This window comes from Takifugu flavidus, chromosome 11 (assembly GCF_003711565.1).
Source record: "Takifugu flavidus isolate HTHZ2018 chromosome 11, ASM371156v2, whole genome shotgun sequence".
Classification (NCBI taxonomy): Eukaryota; Metazoa; Chordata; class Actinopteri; order Tetraodontiformes; family Tetraodontidae; genus Takifugu; species Takifugu flavidus.
Window position 1 is genome coordinate 3,686,892 of NC_079530.1, and position 21,575 is coordinate 3,708,466.

Below are 21,575 nucleotides of genomic sequence, written 5' to 3' on the forward strand. Positions count from 1 at the left end.
CTCCTGAATCCGAGGTTCGACTATCTGGCGGACCCTCCTCTCCAGTACTCCTGAATAGACCTTACCAGGGAGGCTGAGGAGTGTGATCCCCCTATAGTTGGAACACACCCTCTGGTGCCCCTTCTTAAAAAGAGGGACTACCACCCCGGTCTGCCAATCCAGATGTCCACGCAATGTTGCAGAGTCGAGTCAACCACGACAGCCCTACAACATCCAGAACCTTAGAGAACTCTGGACGGATCTCATCCACCCCCGGGGCCTTGCAACCGAGGAGTTTTTTTGACTATCTTGGCAACTTCAGCCCCGGAGATATGAGAGCCTATCCCCAGGTCCCCAGGCTCTACTTCCTCACTGGAAGGTGTGTTGGTGGAATTGAGGAGGTCCTCGAAGTATTCCTTCTACCGATCCACAACATCCAGAGTTGAGGTCAGCAGCACACTATCCACACTATACACGCCTGATGGTGGTCCAGAACCTTTTCGAGGCCGTCCGAAAGTCGTTCTCCATGGCCTCACCGAACTCTTCCCATGCCCGGCTCTTTCAATCAATCAATCAATCTTTATTTATATAGCGTCTTATACAATCAAAATTGTTTCAAGGCGCTTTCCAGAATCCCAGGGCCTGACCCCAGACAAGCAATAGTGGCAAGGAAAAACTCCCCTTTAACAGGAAGAAACCTTGAGCAGGACCAGGCTCATGTAGGGGGACCCTCCTGCTGATGGCCGGCTGGGTAAAGAGAGAGGAGAAGGGGGAGGACAGGTAGAGGATAGGATAGGTAGGAGAGGAGAGGAGAGGAGAGGGGGAGAGGAGAGGAGAAGTAGAGTGAAGGGGAGGTAGAGGAGAGGAGAAGGAGAAGGAGGAGGAGGGGAAAGAGGAGAGGAGGAAAGGAGAGGAGAGGAGAGGGGAGAGGAAAAGGAGAAGGAGAAGGAGGGGAAGAAGAGGAGAGGAGAGGAGAGGAGAGGAGAGGAGAGGAGAGGAGAGAGGAGAGGAGAGGAGAGGCACAGAGCACAGAAACACACACAAAAAATATGATGTACAATCACTTCAGCGGGGCCGGAGGTCATTATGCAGCTCCGAGGGCGGCGATACCTGTAAATAAATAGGGGGGGGGGAGCAGAAAAACTACACAAGAATCAGCATAACTAGTCTGCTTGATGAGGAGAGGAAAGGAGAGGAGAGGAGAGGAAACCATGACCCAGTGGAGTGACAGAGGCCTGTCAGGTGATCATGTTTCCGGACCCCGGCAGCCTTGGCCTATAACAGCATAACTAAGATGTGACCTAACGATTAGACGACCCCCTAAGTATGATAATTTGTCTGTCTATGACAGTAACTGGAACTACTGAATTAGTAACAATAAGCTTTTTCAAAGAGGTAGGTTTTGAGTCTGATCTTAAAAGTAGTGATGGAGTCAGCCTCCCGTACCTGGACAGGGAGCTGGTTCCATAGCAGGGGGGCCTGGTAGCTAAATGCTCGGCCCCCCATTCTACTCCTGGAAACTCTGGGAACCACAAGTAGACCAGCATTCTGAGAGCGGAGCGGTCTATTGGGCTGATAAGGTATCACTAGCTCCTCCAGGTACGATGGCGTTAGGCCTCTGAGGACCTTGTAGGTCAAAAGAAGGGTTTTAAAAATTATTCTAAATTTAACGGGCAGCCAATGAAGCGACGCCAGTACAGGAGTAATGTGATCTCTTTTGTCAATACCTGTCAGAACTCTGGCTGCAGCATTTTGGATCAACTGGAGGCTTCTTAAAGAGTTGTTTGGACATCCTGATAATAAAGAGTTACAGTAGTCCAGCCTGGAAGTAACAAATGCATGGACTAACTTTTCAGCATCATGCTGCGTCAGCAGTTTCCTGATCTTTGTGATGTTCCTCAAGTGAAAAAAGGCACTTCTGGAGACTTTTTTAATGTGTGAGTTGAAGGAGAGATTTTGATCAAAAGTTACTCCTAGATTCCTCACAGAGAGACTAGATGTTAATGAGATACCATCTAGAGTGATCATGTGATCTAATCTATCCCTGAGAGGTTCAGGACCAAACACCATGACCTCAGTTTTTCCTGGGTTAAGGAGGAGGAAATTTGAAGACATCCAGGACTTTATGTCTTTAAGACAGGTCTGGAGCTTCACTAACTTCTCTGTCTCCTCGGGTTTCATGGATAAATAGAGCTGAGTGTCATCAGCATAACAATGAAAATTTATCCCATGCTGCCGAATAATGTTCCCTAAGGGAAGCATGTACAATGTGAAGAGGATTGGTCCGAGTACAGAACCTTGAGGAACTCCATGGCTAACCCTACTGTATGAGAAGGGAACACCATGGACATGGGCAAACTGGTATCTATCAGATAAGTACGATCTAAACCAGTTTAGTGCTGTCCCTTTAATCCCAATCACATGTTCCAGTCTCTGTAACAGGATACTGTGATCAACTGTATCAAAAGCAGCACTGAGGTCCAGCAGAACCAGCATAGAGACCAGTCCATGATCGGAAGCTATGAGAAGACCATTAGTGACTTTAAGAAGTGCTGTTTCTGTGCTGTGGTGAGCTCTAAAGCCTGACTGAAACATCTCAAACAGGCTGTTCCTCTGCAGGTGCTCCAGTAACTGAGTGACCACCACCTTCTCTAGAACTTTAGAGATAAAAGGAAGGTTGGATATTGGCCTATAATTTGCTAAGACATCAGGATCCAGTGATGGTTTTTTAAGCAACGGCTTAATCACTGCCACCTTGTAGGACCGGGGTACATAACCTGACACTAAAGAACCGTTGATCTGGTCCCGGATAGAACTGCCTATCAATGGTAAAACATCCTTCAACAGGTGTGTTGGGATGGGATCTAAAAGACACGTGGTGGTCTTGGATTTCTGAATTAGCGAAGACGCCTCAGAAAAATATATAGGGCTGAAGGAGCTTAAGGGCTCGTTGGAGACCCTGTATGTTCCCACAGTCGGCACATCTGGTGATGGTCCAGTTGTTGGGATGGCCTGGTTAGCTTTCTCTCTGATAGCTAGAACTTTATCAGTAAAGAAGCTCATGAAGTCTTCACCACTCAGGGAAGAAGGGATACGTGGATCTAAACACTGTGACTCTTAGTTAATTTGGCCACAGTGCTGAAAAGAAACCTGGGGTTGCTCTTATTTTCCTCAATTAAAGAAGAAAAATAAGCTGTTCTAGCCTTGCGAAGGGCCTTTTTGTAAACTAATAGACAGTATTTCCAGGCTACATGGTAGCTGTCTATTTTACAAGAATGCCACTTCCTTTCCAGTCTTCGCACTTTCTGCTTGAGGGTCCTGATATGTGAATTATACCAGGGGGCACACCTCCTCTGATTTACTATTTTCTTTTTCAGGGGGGCAACAGAATCAAGCGTGATTCTCAGTGAGGTTGCTGCACCTTCAGCAATAGAGTCAACCTCAGCAGGGCTAAGATTATAATGACTGATCCCTGGGGAAACACACGGTGGTCCTGGGATCAGCACAGGGATCACTTCCTTAAACTTAGCTACAGCATTATCTGAAAGACATCTGCTATAGTAAGACTTTGTTCTGAGCATAGAAGAATCCTTAATCATAAATGTAAAAGTGATCAAAGAATGGTCTGACAGGACTGGGTTCTGAGGGAACACTGACACATGTTCTACCTCAACACCATAAGTCAGAACTAGATCTAGGGTGTGGTTAAAGCTATGAGTTGGTTGGTTTATCTGCTGGAGGAAACCAACTGACTCAAGTAATGAAATGAAGCCATTTCTAAAGCTGTCATTTATAACGTCCATATGGATATTAAAGTCTCCAATGATAATGACTTTTTCCATTCTAAGGACCAAGTCAGATAAGAAATCAGAGAACTCAGACAGGAACTCTGAATGTGGCCCAGCAGGGGGCCGATATACAACTACAAACAGAAGTGGCTTTTCTGTCCTCCAGTTCAGATGAGTGATGCCAAGAGTCAGGCTTTCAAATGAACTGAAGCTATGTTTTGGTCTGTGATTAATTAATAACTTGGAGTGATAGATTGCTGCCACTCCCCCTCCTCGACCAGTAACACGTGGAATATGATAATTAAGATGGGTAGGAGGAGTAGATTCATTTAAGCTCACATACTCCTCCTCCTGAAGCCAGGTCTCAGTAAGACAAAATAAATCAATGTGATGATCCGCTATCAGGTCGTGCACTAACAGGGATTTACACAAAAGAGATCTAATATTTAACAGTCCACACTTAATTGTGATATTAGTTTCTCCAACTTGTGCTTCAGTATTAATTTTAATAAGATTTTGGTGATTGACCGCTCCCCTGCTCTGTGCTTGGTGAACTTTTAACCGTGGAACAGAGACTACCTCTATAGTGTTAAATATGTTATTGTTGGTGGATGAGGGTTCTAAGGAAACAGCAGAGAGGTGTGTAAGACTACAACTCTGCATCCAGGTCTGGACCCTGGATTGTCAGGTCCCTTTGGGTCTAATAAAATTAGCCAGATTACTAGAAATGAGAGAAGCACCATCTCGTGTGGGATGGACACCGTCTCTCCTAATCAGACCAGGTTTTCCCCAAAAGGTGCTCCAATTGTCTATAAAGGCCACCTGGTTTTCGGGCACCACCGTGACAGCCAGCTACGAAGCGATGACATGCGGCTAAACATTTCATCGCTGGCCAGATTGGGGAGGGGACCAGAGAATGCTACGGAGTCCGACATCGTTTTTGCGTAGTTGCACACCGACTCCAAGTTAATTTTAGTGACCTCCGAGTGACGAAGCCGGGTGTCGTTGGCTCCGACGTGAATAATAACTTTACCAAATTTACGATTACGTCTCGCCAGCAGCCATAAATTTGCTTCTATGTCGCCCGCTCTGGCCCCCGGAATGCACCTAACTATGGCCGCTGGAGTCGGCTTCACGTGGCGCAAAACAGAGTCGCCAGTTACCAGGGTCGGTTTCTCAGCGGGTGTGTCGCCGAGTGGGGAAAAACGGTTAGCCACGGGAAGCAGTTGGTGGTGCACCGTGGGCCTTTGTTTTGGGCTACGCTTCCTACGAACCGTCACCCAGCCGCCCTGGCTAGCCGGCTGCTCAGCTGCTGCCGGGGGACCGCTAGCTGTAGCTACGCTAGGCGGCTCCGCAGCAGCTAGCTTCTCCTGGCTACTTGACGCAACTCCAGCTAACTCCAAACTGCGGAACCGCGTCTCAAGCTCGCTAAGTCTAGCCTCCATAGCCATAAATAAACTACACTTTCTGCACCTATTCCCTTCACTAAGGGAGGCAGAGGAGTAACTAAACATTTCGCACGCTGAACAGACAAAGACACCGGGTGAAACAGACAATGAGGCCATGCTAACGCTAGTGATCAGCGAAGCCCTGTATTTGTTTAATATGGGTTGTTTCTCACTGCTGATATCAGGTGACTAGAATGTCCCAAGTGTTCAAAATTTTAAGTAAAGTGAATACAACACACCAAGTGTTCAATATTAAGTGAATACAACACACCAAGTGTTCAATATTAAGTGAATATGGCACCCCGTGCACAATGCAACCAACGAACGATAGAGGAGACAGGAAGTGACGCAATACTCACGCCTCACTCTTTGCCACGGCAACAGCCGTAGTTGCACTCCGCTTGGCCTGCCAGTACCTATCTGCTGCCTCAGGAGTCCCACAGGCAAGTAAGGCCCGATACGACTCCTTCTTCAGCTTGATGGCATCCCTCACCGCTGGTGTCCACCAGCGGGTTCGGACATTGCCGCCATGACAGGCACCAACCACCTTGCGGCCACAGCACCGGCCAGCCGCCTCAACAATGGAGGCACGGAACATGGTCCACTCGGACTCAATGTCGCCCGCCTCCTCCGGGACACGGTCAAAGCTCTCCCGGAGGTGTGAGTTGAAGCTCCTTCTGACAGGAGACTCTGCCAGGCATTCCCAGCAGACCCTCACAACACGTTTGGGCCTGCCGGGTCTGTCCGGCATCCTTCCCCACCATCGGAGCCAACTCACCACCAGGTGGTGATCAGTTGACAGCTCCGCCCCTCTCTTCACCCGAGTGTCCAGAACATGCGGCCGCAAATCCGATGACACAACCACAAAGTCGATTTACCGGGGTAAACTCCAATATACAAGCACTGAGCTGGGTAGCAACGAGAATTGCCACCCCTGCCCATCGGTAGAGAGTCCAACCCCTCTCGAGAAGACTGGTTCCAGAGCCCTTGCCATGCGTCGAGGTGAGGCCAACTATATCTAGTCTGCCGGACTACATGGGCAGAGGTCCGGCCACCAGGCGCTCGCCAACGTGCCCCTCCCCCAGACCTGGCTCCAGGAGGAGGCCCCGGTGACCCGAGCCCGGGCAAGGGAAACTTGGCACCAATGTTGTTCTTCATCATGAAGGGGTCCTGGGCTATGCTTTGTCTGATCCCTCACCTCGGACCTGTTTGCCATGGGTGGCCCTACCAGGGGCATATAGCCCCAGACAACGGAGCTCCTAGGATCATTGGGACAAGCAAACCCCTCCACCACGATAAGGTGGTAGCCCAGGAGGGGCACAGACATAACAGTACATAAAATGCTAGTCATATATATCAAATTCAGGGAGGAAAATGATGTCGGCGATAAAACTGTGTTTGGTGGCATCATCCAGCTGACAGCATGCACTGCTCAGGATATTGTGCAGGCAATAACTCAGTTTTATGCCAAACATGGACTGGACATGCAGAGAATGGTAATGCTGACCTCTGATGGTGCCTCAGTAATGCTAGGAAAACACAACGGAGTTGCAGCTTTGTTGAAGCGCCAAATACCACACCTAACTGAACAACATTGTGTGGCCCATAGAGAGGACTTGGGCATTGATGTGCCTTTGATGCGAGATGTGGAAACTCTTCTTAGAACAGTATATTCCACTTTCTCTCGGTCCACTGTGAGGAAGGGCAAATTGGAGGCCCTAGCAAAGATTCTTGATGAAGAGACACTGTCATTTAGGCCTCTGAATGAAGTGCGATGGCTGTCGCGACACCAAGCTGTGAATGCTGTTCTGAATAACTACACTGTGCTTGAAGAATACTGCAAAAGAGAATTCACTGATAACAGAGATCCAATGGCAAAGTACTGCTACTGTCACTGTTCTGGGAGATATTTTAGGTGAGCTAGCACAACTCTGCCTCACTTTACAAAGACGCAATCTGACTGTGATGGAAGGACACTGCTTTGCTAGAGCAAAGATTGAGAAGTTACGTTCCCAATACTTGAAGGAGAAGGATGTGCAGTGGAGTGACCGTGTCAAAGGGGCAATGGGGACCTCATCAGCTGACGGCAGAAATACTGATGAGAACAACACTGCAATAACATAATACTGGGACATCCATTCATTCCGTTCATTTATTCATTCAGTTCATTTATTTACATTTCTATAGTTTTATATTTTATATTGATATTCTATTTTTAATTTATTCTATTTTATTTCTAATTTTATTCTATTTTTATTTTTATTATTTTTAATATTTTAAACAGTGCTGTACGTTTCTTTGGGGAGATGCTAATTTCCCTAATGGACACCCCCTAAAGGGATCAATAAAGTACTCTGATTCTGAGATTACTTTTTTTTTATTAGTAAGCTCTGTGACCACATGGATGCTTGTTTTCCAGAGGATGAATTAAAGGAGTGGTCTGCATTTGACATTGAAGCATTGAGCTCAGACATCAGTTTTGACTATGGATCAGCAGACATTGGCAAAGAGGTATGAGGGCATTCTCCAGCACCCACAGTTTATGGAGGCTATTAACAGTCAATATGCTGACTTCAAGTACATAATGAAGCAAAAACTTAAACAGGGGACAATCAGCACATGCTCAGATATGGTAGCTGCAGTACCTAAATGTGAGGAGCTAAAGGAGATCTCACAGCTTGTGGATATTTGTGCTACATTTCAGGTTTCCAGTGCAGATTGTGAAAGAGGATTTAGTTTGATCAATCGTATCAAAACAGCATCCAGAAATCGTCTTGAAGTGACACATTTGGACCAGCTGATGCGCATAAAGTCAAAGCAAGAAGCAGACGGAGTCATAAACCTGGACAAAGTGTACAACCATTGGAGAAGTGAGAAGGACAGACGTGAAAAATAAGGTAAAAGTTAAGTCAGATTTGTGCATATTCTAGTGACATTTACTAAGATGTTTTATTTATGGATATTAATCATTAAATTCTATTATGACTAGATCATTTATGGTTAGTAGAAATGCTAATAAGACACTGTATCACAAGCTACAGCACACATCATTGTGGAAAATGTGAATGTTTTAATGTGAACAAAATGTTATATCTAAAAGGTGTGTATGTCTCATGTCTTCCAGATCAAGACCCTCACCCAGGCCAAAACTGGACCTCACCGACCTAAGCCAAAGCAGGACTCTCACATAACATACTACAAATCTCACGAACAATCTTCAATCACTGAGTTTTGTCTTTTTCATTTTAAGTGGGCCAAATGAGTTATATTAAAAGTAAACTAATGGAAATTGCAGTTGTAATTTGATTCTTTTAATGAGCCATGAAACTTTCTATGATCCCAGGTGTGATACTGGTGTGTGGCCACAGCGAGCACTTCTGATGTTGCTCACAGTGGTCCTCAGTGTGCTCAGGGAGGTTGTCTGTATGCCCAGACATATGAAAAATTAGAGGGAACATCGTCGATGAGTTTAAGAGCATGTGGTGCCTCAAAGATGACCTGTGTTGGTGGAGGATGAGGAGCTGGTCTTTGGAGTTTTCCTAAACTGAATGTTTTTTCTTTTTGTCTGAATAATTGCTTTGCTCTTCTAAAAATGGCCTAAACTAAAATGAGTTTTTGAAAACTACATACATACATACTAGTGAAATAATAAAAATATATTTTACAATCTTTGCTGAGTAGGAGCTGTTCTAGCTTAGCTAATATAGAGTATGAATATTAGCCAGAGATCTAGCTATGTATGTTATGTATGCCTTTGTCTACTATCTCATCAAATGCCCAAAACAATTAAGAGAGCCTAATAGGTGATACAGCTGCCATGCACGGATCAATAAATGTTTTAATGCTGGCCTAATAAAGAATAAAAGTGAATCTAATGGTCTGAATACTTCAAGACTTCTTGGCCTCATCAGGTTTGTTCATTATTTTGGATGTTCTGGTTGAAGCACATCAACAAGAGTTAATACAGATTCAACCGGATTTTGCTTTTACTGAAAATGAATAGCACATGTGGGGGAACTCTGAGTCACGGCTGAGTACAGCATTAAAGAACAGTAAGCGTGACTTACTGTGTGCTGTGTCTCAATAATTTTCAAGTATGCACTGCAACTATTCACACTAAAAAACTGCAGAAAATGCATACATTCCTAAACAAAGCCACTTCCTTCTAGGACACTGTGCCATCTAACGGCTGCATAATTTTGGCAGTATAGCTGAGCTTGCACAAATTCTATCCCCAATGCTATTCTGTTCCAAGCCAAGATTTAAATGGAAAATAAATACCTCTACAAATACTAAATGACCCAACTTCCTCTGTGGCACCAAGCTGAAAATGGCAGGGAAACAAAAGGCACCATCGCTACAATAACAATATGGTTACTATTTGTTTAGGAATACCACAGGACAACAGGGAGCTTTGAGCTTCTGGGAAGCCAACAGGCTGGTTAACTAGGAGTTCATTCCAAATCAGTGAGTAGCTGTATGAGCATTAAAGCACTTTGAATGGATGAGCACAGCTGTAAATGCATGGCAGAAGAGTCTTGTAATTGTGTGTGACAATTACCATTTTCACAAACGGTAATACTGTACTTGTGAAAGTCAAGTGTCTTCAGACATTAATTTGTCTCCTAAATCACCTACTTTACCTGCATCCACCCTGAGAACTCTTTTTTTTATTGGCAAGAGACAGCAAGCGTGTTTACATGTTTCCACAAATCTTTATTTGTGCTTTAACAGAAAATATAAATCCAGTCCCATGGCAGTTATAAGGCTGAGCTTATAACGGACACATTGCCATTAACAGAACTAGTGTTGTGGCACTAGGAAAGAATGTGCCACAGACTGCCCAATCTGACGACTTTTATTATTATTTATTTAATGACTTTCCTTTTTACAAGATGGAGAATTTAGTAATATACGGAGGTGTGCTGGCAAGAGAAGGTTGTTTTTCCAGCCCTGAGGGACAAAGTCTGCTGAGTACGTCTAACAGGTCTGCATCCTGACTAGACTTTAAGGTGGTATTTTATTTATACATACATCTGGAGGGGTGGAGATGGAAGTTGTTTGTATGTGTGCATGTGTGCATGTATGTATGTATATGTACTGTATATCTGTGTACTTATTGTTAAATGTTTCTGACTCATAAAAATTATAGGCGTTTATGATTAAGGCTCATAGCTCTCCGTTTTGTCCGCAATGTGATGAGTATTATGGGAACTTAGACTTTGCAGAAGGTGACATCTGCAAAAGTGTGTAGCTGAACATAGTAGATATAATCATGCAGTACCTCTGTCTCACTACATTCGTTGGGGTCATCACCATGAATGGCCTTCTGGTAGCGGGCAAACAGCACCACTGACTGCTGATAGGACGCCATGAACTGAGGGTCCTCAAAGCTGACGGGCACTAGCCTCACCTTCAAGCAAAGCATGAGAGAGGAGGAAGCAATGGGGTGGATGGAAAGTTACATAAGGGTTGATAATGAATAGTTGGATGATGAAGAGGTTTAAAAAAGAACTTCTAAGATGAGACATTTGTGCTTTGTAGGGATGAAGAGGGCAGGATTGAAAAATGAAAGTATAAAAGTGCTCTGCACAAGTAATTTGGCGTGTTAGGGTATATATCATGTCCAAGGTCCTGAAGCAACATAGCAGGTTTGGTTTTAGGTTGATGGCCAATTGACTGATTTTTCCTGTAATATTACATCAGAAGGACAGACAAATGGAAAGCAGTAGTGGGACTTTAAATAATAAGACAGTAATTTTTGAGGGAAGTTGAAGATGGGGCTAGTGCACTGGCCATCTTTGTGTCCTTGTTTTAGCACTGTGCCACCAAAGGGAAGGTGGGTCAACCTGGTTCAGACCAAATTGGTACTATCCAATCACTCCTACAAAAGGTACATAGAAACCTTTCACCCACAGCAATCCAAATTTAAATAAGGTTCCAGTTCAGACTCTAGTGATGGTGGAATTAAGGAAGGGGGTGAGGTTTAAAATCTGGGTAAATGTGTGAAGGCCAAAATGATGTGGCTGGCCAACTCAAACACCTGGAGAAACACGTCGCATACGGAAACATTTTTCCCTTTATTTCCTCTCCCTCTCACTGTTACTCTCACATATACAACAAGCTAATTCACACTGTCCCCCATTCATACACACATCTGGGTTCTACCAATTGATGCTTCACACAGCTTCATTAACAATGAAGGGCAGTTGATTCATCGCTCTTAAGTTATGGACTTATAGATAGTTTTTATCCTTGCCTATGGCAATTATTAAGATTAAAGTGAAACAAATCAGAAAATCAAAAAATACTGACAAGACAAAAACTAATGTTTTTTTAATGCTCATAAATAGAGAGATTGCTCTAAATTTCTTATCTGTGTTTAACTAAATTAAACAAATGCAATACCTTGATTAAGAAAATAATTTGTTGTTTCCTGAAGAATTTATACATTATGCCACATTAATTGATAAGATATAATACAAGACAACCAACCAAGTTTAAATTCCCTTAAATGCCTCTATAGGTACCCAAACTCCACCTCCCTGGGTAACATAAGAGCAGGCTGACCTATGCCCCCCACCCTCTGACCTGGCTCTCGGAAGGTTTGTCAGGAGGGTCCTTGTGAATGGCCATCTGGTAGAGTTTGTACACCTGGTAGGAAGCCTCGAAAGAGGCTTTGAACTGCGGGCTAGGGGGATTGGAGCGCACTAGCCTCACCTTCAAAAAGAATGTGCAGACAAAGGTTAACATCAAAATGGAAAAAAATGAAAGGTAAATGATTATAACCCTTAAAATTGGGGGGCTTATTCAAAGGAAAAAGGTAAAAGATGTGAAAAGAGCTTATATTCACTTATTTATACTAGCCCAATATTAGTCCAGTGCTTCACCATGTTCTCAGACTTAAATTCAAGTGTAGAAATTAGTTTTGAAAGTCATGTACAAGGACATTTCCAATGAGGTTTTTGCTCTTTTCATTTCATTCATTGACACTATATGAATGTGAATTTGGTAGCTCTGCGTCACTGGGTAATTTGTACCTAAATAATACAGCATAGATAAGCCTCTGTAAGCATTGAAATGTCACACTGACAAGGTAATCTTCCAGAGGCATTGATAAGTTGAAAAGATTTACTTTGAGCTAACAAATGAAAATTTCAATATGCCTTGTCACACTGTGACCGAATCATGAAATGGAAGAAGCCAACAAGATAAAAGAAAAAATGAGCAGGCATTGTTAAAATTACGCAAACTAAAAGAAGAAATATTCATCCACACCCACCACTTCCATTTATTTAACCATCGCTAAGAAAACTAAAAGATTTTTTCTGTGCCACATATATCACTTAACAAGACTGGAGAAATTACCGTAATCCTAAAGTTTGTTAGGCCTGGATTTTAGTGGTGTTCTCTAATTTGACCACTTGGCACCAACATAATTCAGTCAAACAGAAATTCTGGACTTAAATTTTCATTAAAAGATGAGACAAATTTTAAATTTTTCCCTGAAGCAACAATATAGCAGAGAACAGACAGCATGGAAATGAAAATTTACCACTTAGGTACGGGGGCATGAACTTAAACACAGTTTAAGAACATTCCAGACTTTCCTGCTGTTCTGATTAAGTGCTTAATTATGCTCAAATATTGACCCCTAGTGGTGCACAAATGACTAACAGCCACCAAATTACCTTACAGCCAGAGATATGACTATATACAATAATATACACACTGAAGATGTTACAGAAGTTATGAGATATAACAGCTCTTTAATACCAGAACTCTCAAAGAAGACAGAGAACATCAGTACAAAAAGAGTGAATCTCCCTACTTCCATGTTGCTGTATCTAATCTGAAGCTGAACTACAGGCTTTCCATGTGGCTAGATAATGTCAGATAATGTCATCTCTCAATTGTTAATGTTGGTAAAATGTACAGTTATCCTCACTTTGCAAAGGACGAGCTTGTGTCCATGCCCACTTTGCAAAATTGCATGATATTTACAGACAAATCAAATTGAACTAATGAAGCTCGGAGGAGGTCTGAATTGTCTGGTCTCGTGAGACCTACAGGCAAGAATAAGATGGTGGCTGATCAGTCAGTGCATCTGGCTCAAATCTTGGTCAAAAGCAAGGATAGTGTTACCAAACAAACCTCAGCCGAGGCCAAGGATTATTTTGCACCGTTTTGACCCCTGCCACAAGTTCATTTCCATGCTGTTTCATGCCGGCTGATCTAAGAGCTGTGGTTTTTAACGTCATCAGAAGGGTAACACGACATGGTCTGTGCAGTGTGGCTGTCATTTGATTGAGATTTATACGGGGAAAATGATTTTTCCACTCTGCTGTGGCCAAGTCTCTGTGCACGCAAACACATGGTGAAGTCACTGGAGTTAGGAGAGGGCTCAGTTTGAATCCAACTGAAGACAAAACATTATTATGAAGACCCAAAACAGCTGTAATCAATACAAAAGCCAACGTACAGAATTTACTGGTCATTGTGCTCACCTCAAGGCGATGGGCAGAGTTGTTCATCAGTGATTCACTAATGAAATCTTCCAGAGGTTTTGGTTGGTTGGTCTGGGTGGGAGCATGTGATAGAGAAGCGACAACTGCATCAGCATTGTGCCTCTCCTGCTCTTTCTGAAGACGACGCTCTTTTCTCAATTCTTTGGCTTTACGGCATGGTGGCCGGTTTGCATCAGCACCGGCCCCTGCAGAGAGAAAAGAAGAAAGATAAAGGACAAGGTAGAGATTCAAAGGATTCTTAAGTAAACCTAAGGAACCCACATAGCACTGGGCTTTTAATGTAATTATTTGGTTTAGCTGAGAGAATATCCCTTTAGGCTCAGCCTATTAGCTACATAACAAAAAGCACGTAACAATATTTATTTTGTGATGATAAAAGCATTTTCAGGTTATATCCCAATTGTTAAATTGATGTAAGAAGACTGAATTTAATGCATACCATTAAAAGAGATGAGATTGTAACATGCACCATTATGCTCTTTAAAGAAATCATGACCCAGCAACTTAATCTCCCTTCATTTCCCACTCTTTATTCCTCTTCTTATCCTTGCAATTCCTCCTCCTCCTTCCCTAAAACGTCTCTGGTCAGCGGCCAAGCCCTCAAGCCCTGCACGGGCATCTCATGTCAACGGTTTACACACCCAAATCATGTATGTAGAAATAAGGAAACAAAAAACCATTCCTACTTGTCCTATTAGCAGCCACCACCACCAGTGCACTTACCAACGTTAGTGTTTTGAGGAAAAGAAGCCATAGACCCGAGCAAGTCTGACGGCAGGGAGGTGGGTGGGGGAATTCTGATGCTAACCGAGGTTGTTAAACTTGTCTTATAATCACATTGCTACATCCTGTGGTCCTTTCTAAATGTTCCTGTTTGTTTTGGTCTAAATGTGTGCATTTTAATTTAGACAAACTTTATTAAAAAAAAAAAAAGTGTGCTATCCTTGAGCATAAATAAAGACCATATCTTGATGAATAGAGCACATTGAGGTTTACTTGCAGTTTACTCTGTGTTGACTGGGATCAGTATGCGAGGGCATCAGAAAAATCACCAAAACAAGCTCTTTCAAATTCTAAGAGATGCCTTCTGCTTGTGATGAGAGAGAGGCTCTCTTTCATAGCATCCAATGTCATGTACACAAAACACAAACCAGGAAAGCTACAACCGTCCCAGCTCCTTCCATGCACACCTCCCTCCACATTATTGTTTACTTTGTTAGAATTTTTGCTTTTGACAGCTCTGAGGCTAGATGCCAGCTGATATTCTTGGAATAATAAAATGAGCAAAATTATTCATCAGCTCTCTAAACATTAATACTTTAGGGGATTCTAGAGTGACCAAATGGTTTTCCTTTCCCAATGAACATTGAGGACAAGGCTGGATATTCATGAAAACAACACAAACAAATCACAATGAGAGGAAAAGTTCATCACACTGACTGAAGCACTAATTTATTAACCAAGACCATCCTTTCCATTGTGCCCCTTTAATCTCTAACTAATGTATTCCAGCACAGAGTTTCTCCATCTCACATATACACAATGTATACTCCAGAGGATAGAATATGAACATTAGACCTGACAGATCAGTTCCTGTGGACATAAGATGCTCCTGGTCGAGCACTTAACACTTCATTTAAGCAAATATATCTGTCTTATGTGAATGCATCTACTGACACAAAATAAATTCTCTGTAGGAGGGGGATGATCTGTGATTAGTCACTAAAATATTATTATACAGGAGGTTGTGATACAGAACAATTTTACTGTGGGAAGTGTCCTGTGTCCCACTGTTACATCTGCCAAATTATCCTCTGTTAAATGCCTTCAGTCTTTTCATTTTGGCTAAGACACCATGCTAATACATCAACTGCAACATATGAGGACAATACACAAAATTACACTACTGTGTTGCAGAAACTGTGTTGACCCTAACCTAGTAAGTTATTTCTCTGCTAATAAGTCACTTCAAATAAAAGCTCTGTGGGTCCGCAAAATACTATTTGTAAATTAAAACTTTTAACCTGAGTTATTAACCTGAAAGGGCAGAACATCTAGAACCGTTCCTGTCTGCCTTTTGAGCTTGTTTAAGCCGGCTCTAATGCCAAATGCCATAAAGCATTTCAGTCATAAACTTGGACAAAGATGTGTCCAGGTGTTTTCTGGTGGAGGTGAACAAGAGGGGAGAACCACTTGCTCTATGAAGTAAACCTTCCTCACTTTCTGAAACGGCTTCTCAGTTCAGACAGCCTGAAGAAGAGAATGGCGCTAACGCAGGTGTAAGAGAACAGGAGAGCAGTGGTATGGCTGAGAACTTCTCTCTAGGTTAATTTCAGAAACTATGCCAACAGCATGTAGTACTACTCTAACAGGTAGCCCTATTGGTTGGTTAATGAGCTGATAAGAAAAGAGTCAAAACACAAACAGCGGCCCAAAGTACTAATTCCTGCACTTGTCATGGGAGTTGTTTATTCAGTAATGTGATCTGGCTGTGAGGATTTGTGGAGAGTCAAAAGAAGAACATTACAGATTAGAAGAAAAAAAAACTTGACCGAGAGGACACTGGATTCTTTCACTCGGAACCCTGAACCATCTTACATAGGGAATAGTGAATAGGGACATCTTGTGGCAAAAAAAACACTACCGAGTTTGAACGCAAAACCAAACAGCATTTAGAATGCAAGATTAAGAGAATGGTAACCCAACTATTCTTGTATTTGTTGTTTCATTGCATATCTTACCTGGCTTAGGAGCTGTAGCTGCTGCTCTCTCATCCTGAATAGGTTTTGGATCTTTTCTCACTGTTTCTGAACTGGTAGGCACAATATCAGTAACTTGGTTCCGAAACTCTGTGATAGTTGGACGGACTTCTACCTCCTTCTGAAAGTTTGTGCTGGTGCTGCAGCTTATTTCAGAATGGCACATTTTAGTCAGTCCCTGTGTGCCCATTTCTTCACTCACAGATTCCATTGGCTCACCTACAAAGCACAACGTGGAAATCAAAAACATTGTTTTTAATCTTGTTCAGGCCAAAATAGACTTGCACCCATGCACCTTGGTGGTTCATCCATCCAATCTAACCACATGGATGGCTTAAAATTGTGTTTTAGAAAATGGGCATGCCCTCACCCTCATGTGGTTCTTTGGGCAGTTCGCCCTGGGAAATGAATTTGTTCATCTTCTTTAAAATTTTCTTGTGAGACTTGGAAGGCTGGAATTTCAGTGCATGGCATCTACAGAGAGATCAAAAGTTTATTCGTATAATATACATATAAAACAATTCTGTTTTTATAACATATGCAGCCATTTAGAAAAAATAGACTTAATAATACCAGGTAATTATATGTTGTGAATATAGGCAGTTCTGAGGTTAAATAAATCAGAAGCATTGGGGGGTAAGCTATCATTACCTGATAGCGTACTGTGGACAACAGGTCTTGTCCATAGTGGGTTTATAGACATATTTTCCACTTCTGGAAAGAGAGGAATAATTAACCTTCTCCAAAAGACATGTAGGATGTAATTTCTTTGAATACTTGGAGAGGAAAGTTAGTCCAGCTAACCTTCTCCAGCCTCGATCTATAAGGTCTTGGTAGTCCTGTACAGTCATTGTGTGAGACCACATCCCTGTAGAACACAAGAGGGAAGATGACAATTGGAAATAAAGTAAAATAAGTTGGAAATAAATATTAAGATCCTTCCATTTTTTTACATTTTGTATATGTTGCAACCTTAAAATAAACCTTAAAAATATTCTATCAATCTAGTCAATAGTAGGAGATATTTGAGTGGGTTCTACCAGGGCTCTAGCTGGGACATTAGTGACCTTTGCAGTAAGACCCTCATCTTGTCTGTACGTTTAAAGTCATCGTTTTGTTTGAAGGTTGAACCTTCAACCCCAGTCTGATCTCCTGAGTGGTCCGGTTTTCAATAAATTTATTTCGAGGCCAAAAATCACTCTTGGGTTCATTAGTCCCAAAAGATTGGTCAGTTTTCTCAGAAAGGAGGTAGTTTCATGCTTCATTTATTATAGTGATGAAGGCCAATGTGTTCTTGGGAACCTTCAATGTTGCAGAAACATTTTTGTAGCCTTTCCCAGATCTGTGCATAAATAAAATCTTGTCGCTGACCTCTGAAGGCAGTTCTTTTGACCTCATGGTTTTTGCAGGTCTGAGACAATTTTATAGAGAGCTGTGTGTCAAATTATGTTAGATTGATTGAATTCACCATAGATGTCTCCAGTCAAGGTATAGAAACATCTCAAAGATGGTCAAGAGATATAGAAGACTCCCACAGTTAAAGCTCAAATTCTGGGGTAACACAGAGTTACACGTAATGAGATTATTTTTTTTAAAGCAACTTTCCAAATTCAAATTTTACCTACACACAGTATATAATACACTGCTCAAAAAATTAGAGGAACACTTCAAAAACACATCAGATCTAAATGATCTTGAATATCTTTCCTGATCAAAAGTAGGTAATGTTTTAGTAACAAAATGATGCCACATAATTTGATAGAAATGAAAATGATCACCCTATAGAGGGGGGGAAATCAAAGACACCCCAAAAATGAAAGTGAAAAAATTATGCAGCAGACTGGTCCATTTTGCCAAAATGTCATTGTAGCAACTCAAAATGATTCTCAGTAGTTTGTGTGGCCCCCCATATGTTTGTATGCATGCCAGACAATGTCGGGACATGCTCCTAATGAGACATCAAATGGTGGCCTGGGGGATCTCCTCCCAGATCTGGACCAGGGCATCACTGAGCTCCTGGACAGTCTGAGGATCAACCTGGCGGCGCCGGATGGACCTAAACATAATGTCCCAGAGGTTTTCTATTGGGTTTAGGTCAGGTGAACGTGGGGGCCAGTCAATGGTATCAATTCCTTCATTCTCCAGGAACTGCCTGCATACTCTAGCCACATGAGGTCGGGCATTGTTGTGGACCAGGAGGAACCCAGGTCCCACTGCACCAGCGTAGGTTCTGACAATAAGTCCAAGGATTTCATCCCGATACCTAATAGCAGTCAGGGTGCCATTATCTAAACTGTAGAGGTCTGTGCGTCCTTCCAGGGATATGCCTCTTCAGACATCACTGACCCACCACCAAACCGGTCATGCTGAATGATGTTGCAGGCAGCATAAAGTTCTCCACGGCATCTCCAGACCCTTTCACGTTTGTCGCGTGTGCTCAGGTTGAACCTGCTCTCATCAGTGAAGAGCACAGGGCGCCAGTGGCGTAGTTGCCAATTCTGGTGGTCTATGGCAAATGCCAATCGAGCTCTACGGTGCCGGGCAGTGAGCACAGGGCCCACTACAGGACGTCGGGCCCTCAGGCCACCCTCATGGAGCCTGTTTCTGATTGTTTGGTCAGAAACATTCACACCAGTGGCCTGCTGGAGGTCATTTTGTAGGGCTCTGGCAGTGCTCATCCTGCTCCTCCTTGCACAAAGGAGCAGATACCGATCCTGCTGAGGGTTTAAGGACCTTCTACGGCCATGTCCAGCTCCCCTGGAGTAACTACCTGTCTCCTGGAATCTCCTCCATGCTCTTGAGACTGTGCTGGGAGACACAGCAAACCTTCTTGCAACGGCACGTATTGATGTGCCATCCTGGAGGAGTTGGACTACTTGTGCAACCTCTGTAGCATCCAGGTACCACACCATGCCATCAACAGCGATGTTGATCCAAGCCAAATGAATAACTACAGCAGTAGAAAGTCAGTCAGTAAAATATCAGCCAAAAGAGATGAGGAGGGGAAAAAGTATCAGTGGCCTCAACCCTGTTTTGGGGGCCATCTCATTGTTGTCCCTCTGATGCACCTGTTGTTGATTTCATTAACAACAAAGCAGCAGAAACTGATTAACAACCCCCTTTGCTACTTAACTGACCAGATCAATATCCCAGAAGTTTGACTGATATGTTGCTATACTCTGATTAAAAAGTGTTCCTCTAATTTTTTGAGCAGTGTACATTATTATGCTTCTAATTTTGCCTTACCACAGCATAGACAGTCATCAATTTGTCATAATTTAAGCATCAACTGATATTTTTAAAAGGTGTATTGCATTGTGTAAATGGATTCTAAGTAATTAATGTACTAATTCAAGGGATTTGTGGTGTAAAAACAAATATTCACAGCAAGTAAAAGTAAGTGAAGAGTGCCATGAACGTGGCTGTTAGTCCAGCTGCCTTCAGTGTATAACAGACACGCGTTTTCCTAAAACAGTTCAAAAGGACAAAGCAGTGTTACTGGTAAGGGTAGGCATTGTCTTCAGCAGTGTAGGCTCACATTTGATCTGTGTCTCATTGCTGACAGGATATGTAGATAAATCTCAGTCAATCTTTCGTTGCTTCCTTGTTACCGTTTTGAATTGCTCATTTCTTTTTGTAGTGAGTGAGTTTAAGTTTTTAATAAGATAGATTGACAGCATGATATGAATTTAGTGACAAACATGTTTTACGACAGGTTAATATCGAAGTACTCTTTGTGCATTGACCTTTGTGCATCCAATAACCCTTCAAGCTTATGGATATTCACCGGCAGGAACTACAACGTTAATTGTCTGATCCAGACCCTGCCATGACCACATGATGTAACCTTTCCAGATTAGCATGCTTATCTTCCTCTGGATTAAGGCGCAATTCTACAACCTCCACTTGACTACAGGAACAGCCTGATTCCAAATAACCTGTCTCACATGCACACTTACAAATACTGCCAATTTGTGCCACAAAATGCTTTCATATTTTATATTGATGGATCTGTCAAAATCCAAATTCTAAAAACCAATGCACAGGGGGAAGGGAACATTTTCCATGTAAATGCGGTGAGATGCGTTAAAAACGGCAGTTTGTTGATTGTTGTTTGTTTTTTCTTCTCTTCTGGAATATTAAGAAATCTGAAGTCTCCTCTAATTTTTCAACATGTGAATTCACTATTATACTATATGTACTATACTGTCCATATGCTTTTGGGGGTATTTAAATCATGAAAGTTCGCATCCTTACTGATACGTTACTACTGTCAGTTTAAACAAATAAGGCAAACTGCTCTTTCTGGTCGGGATCATCAACCCTGGTTTCCTGTTCTCGCTTTACACTGCTGCTAAAGCATGCTAGCACGGATAAAATATGCTCCGTTAAGATGCCATAGGCCATAGGAAGTTTCCATAGGCTTTCTTGTCTAGATTAAATATTAATCTAGAACAATTAGGGAATACGCTTCTTTTCTACGTTAGAAAATGTGATCCATATTATGTTAAGAGTTAAATGACATGCACTCGGAACGTTTTTTGGAAGTAAACTAAATTGCCCTTTTTCAGGGTAAAAACAGATTTAAGAAGAGTTTATTGTGAAATAGATTGTGACGACATTATTATCTAACCCAGTAAAATCTGATTTCTTTCCAGCCAGAAGACTAGGCTAGCTAGTTTGTTAGCAGAGAGCAATTAGCGATTGCGGCAAGACTCCGTGTTTTATTATTCACTTACCATGAGAGAAGTTGCTCTTTTCATTTTTACAGTAACCACAACGGTGTCCTTCATCACCTCCGAAGTATTCTACTATTGTATAGGACATATTTCCTGCCATTTTTATTATCTAGACGACAGCTAACTTCAGCCGGTATCGCAGATAAGTCCTGCTTTCCAAGCCCCGCCCACAACGCCAGACGTCACCAGCGCAGTGTTTTTCAGGTTGAAATTCTAAAAGTCCGGAATCAGAATTAGGTTTTTTGTGGTTATAAGCGTAGAAATCACAAATGTCCACGACTGAGTTGTCATTATTTTCCAATTGTGTTCTTGTTTAAATTTATTTTTGATTCCA

At 42.5% G+C, this 21,575-nt stretch overlaps 1 protein-coding gene across 18 annotated transcripts in view; it reads right to left on the reverse strand.

Moving 5' to 3' along the window:
- Window positions 1–21,416, reverse strand: part of LOC130533944 (arginyl-tRNA--protein transferase 1) — a 53,493-nt gene extending 32,077 nt beyond the window's left edge. For 9 of the 18 annotated variants that reach the window (XR_008952740.1, XR_008952741.1, XR_008952742.1 and 6 more), the window contains exons 1-7: window positions 21,242–21,416; window positions 17,154–17,370; window positions 16,873–16,976; window positions 16,485–16,721; window positions 13,723–13,928; window positions 11,807–11,935; window positions 10,500–10,628 (exon numbers count right to left, since the gene is read on the reverse strand). Coding sequence is in view for 14 of the 18 variants with exons in the window: in XM_057047762.1 (XP_056903742.1) it covers window positions 10,500–10,628; window positions 11,807–11,935; window positions 13,723–13,928; window positions 16,485–16,721; window positions 16,873–16,976; window positions 17,154–17,370; window positions 21,242–21,341 (1,122 nt within the window). In the remaining 4 variants the exon portion in view is untranslated. The remainder of the gene's footprint in view (window positions 1–10,499; window positions 10,629–11,806; window positions 11,936–13,722; window positions 13,929–16,484; window positions 16,722–16,872; window positions 16,977–17,153; window positions 17,371–21,241) is intronic. The other 9 variants (XM_057047770.1, XM_057047767.1, XM_057047769.1 and 6 more) reach the window with 6 other exon arrangements.
- Between the last annotated feature and the right edge of the window lie 159 nt (window positions 21,417–21,575).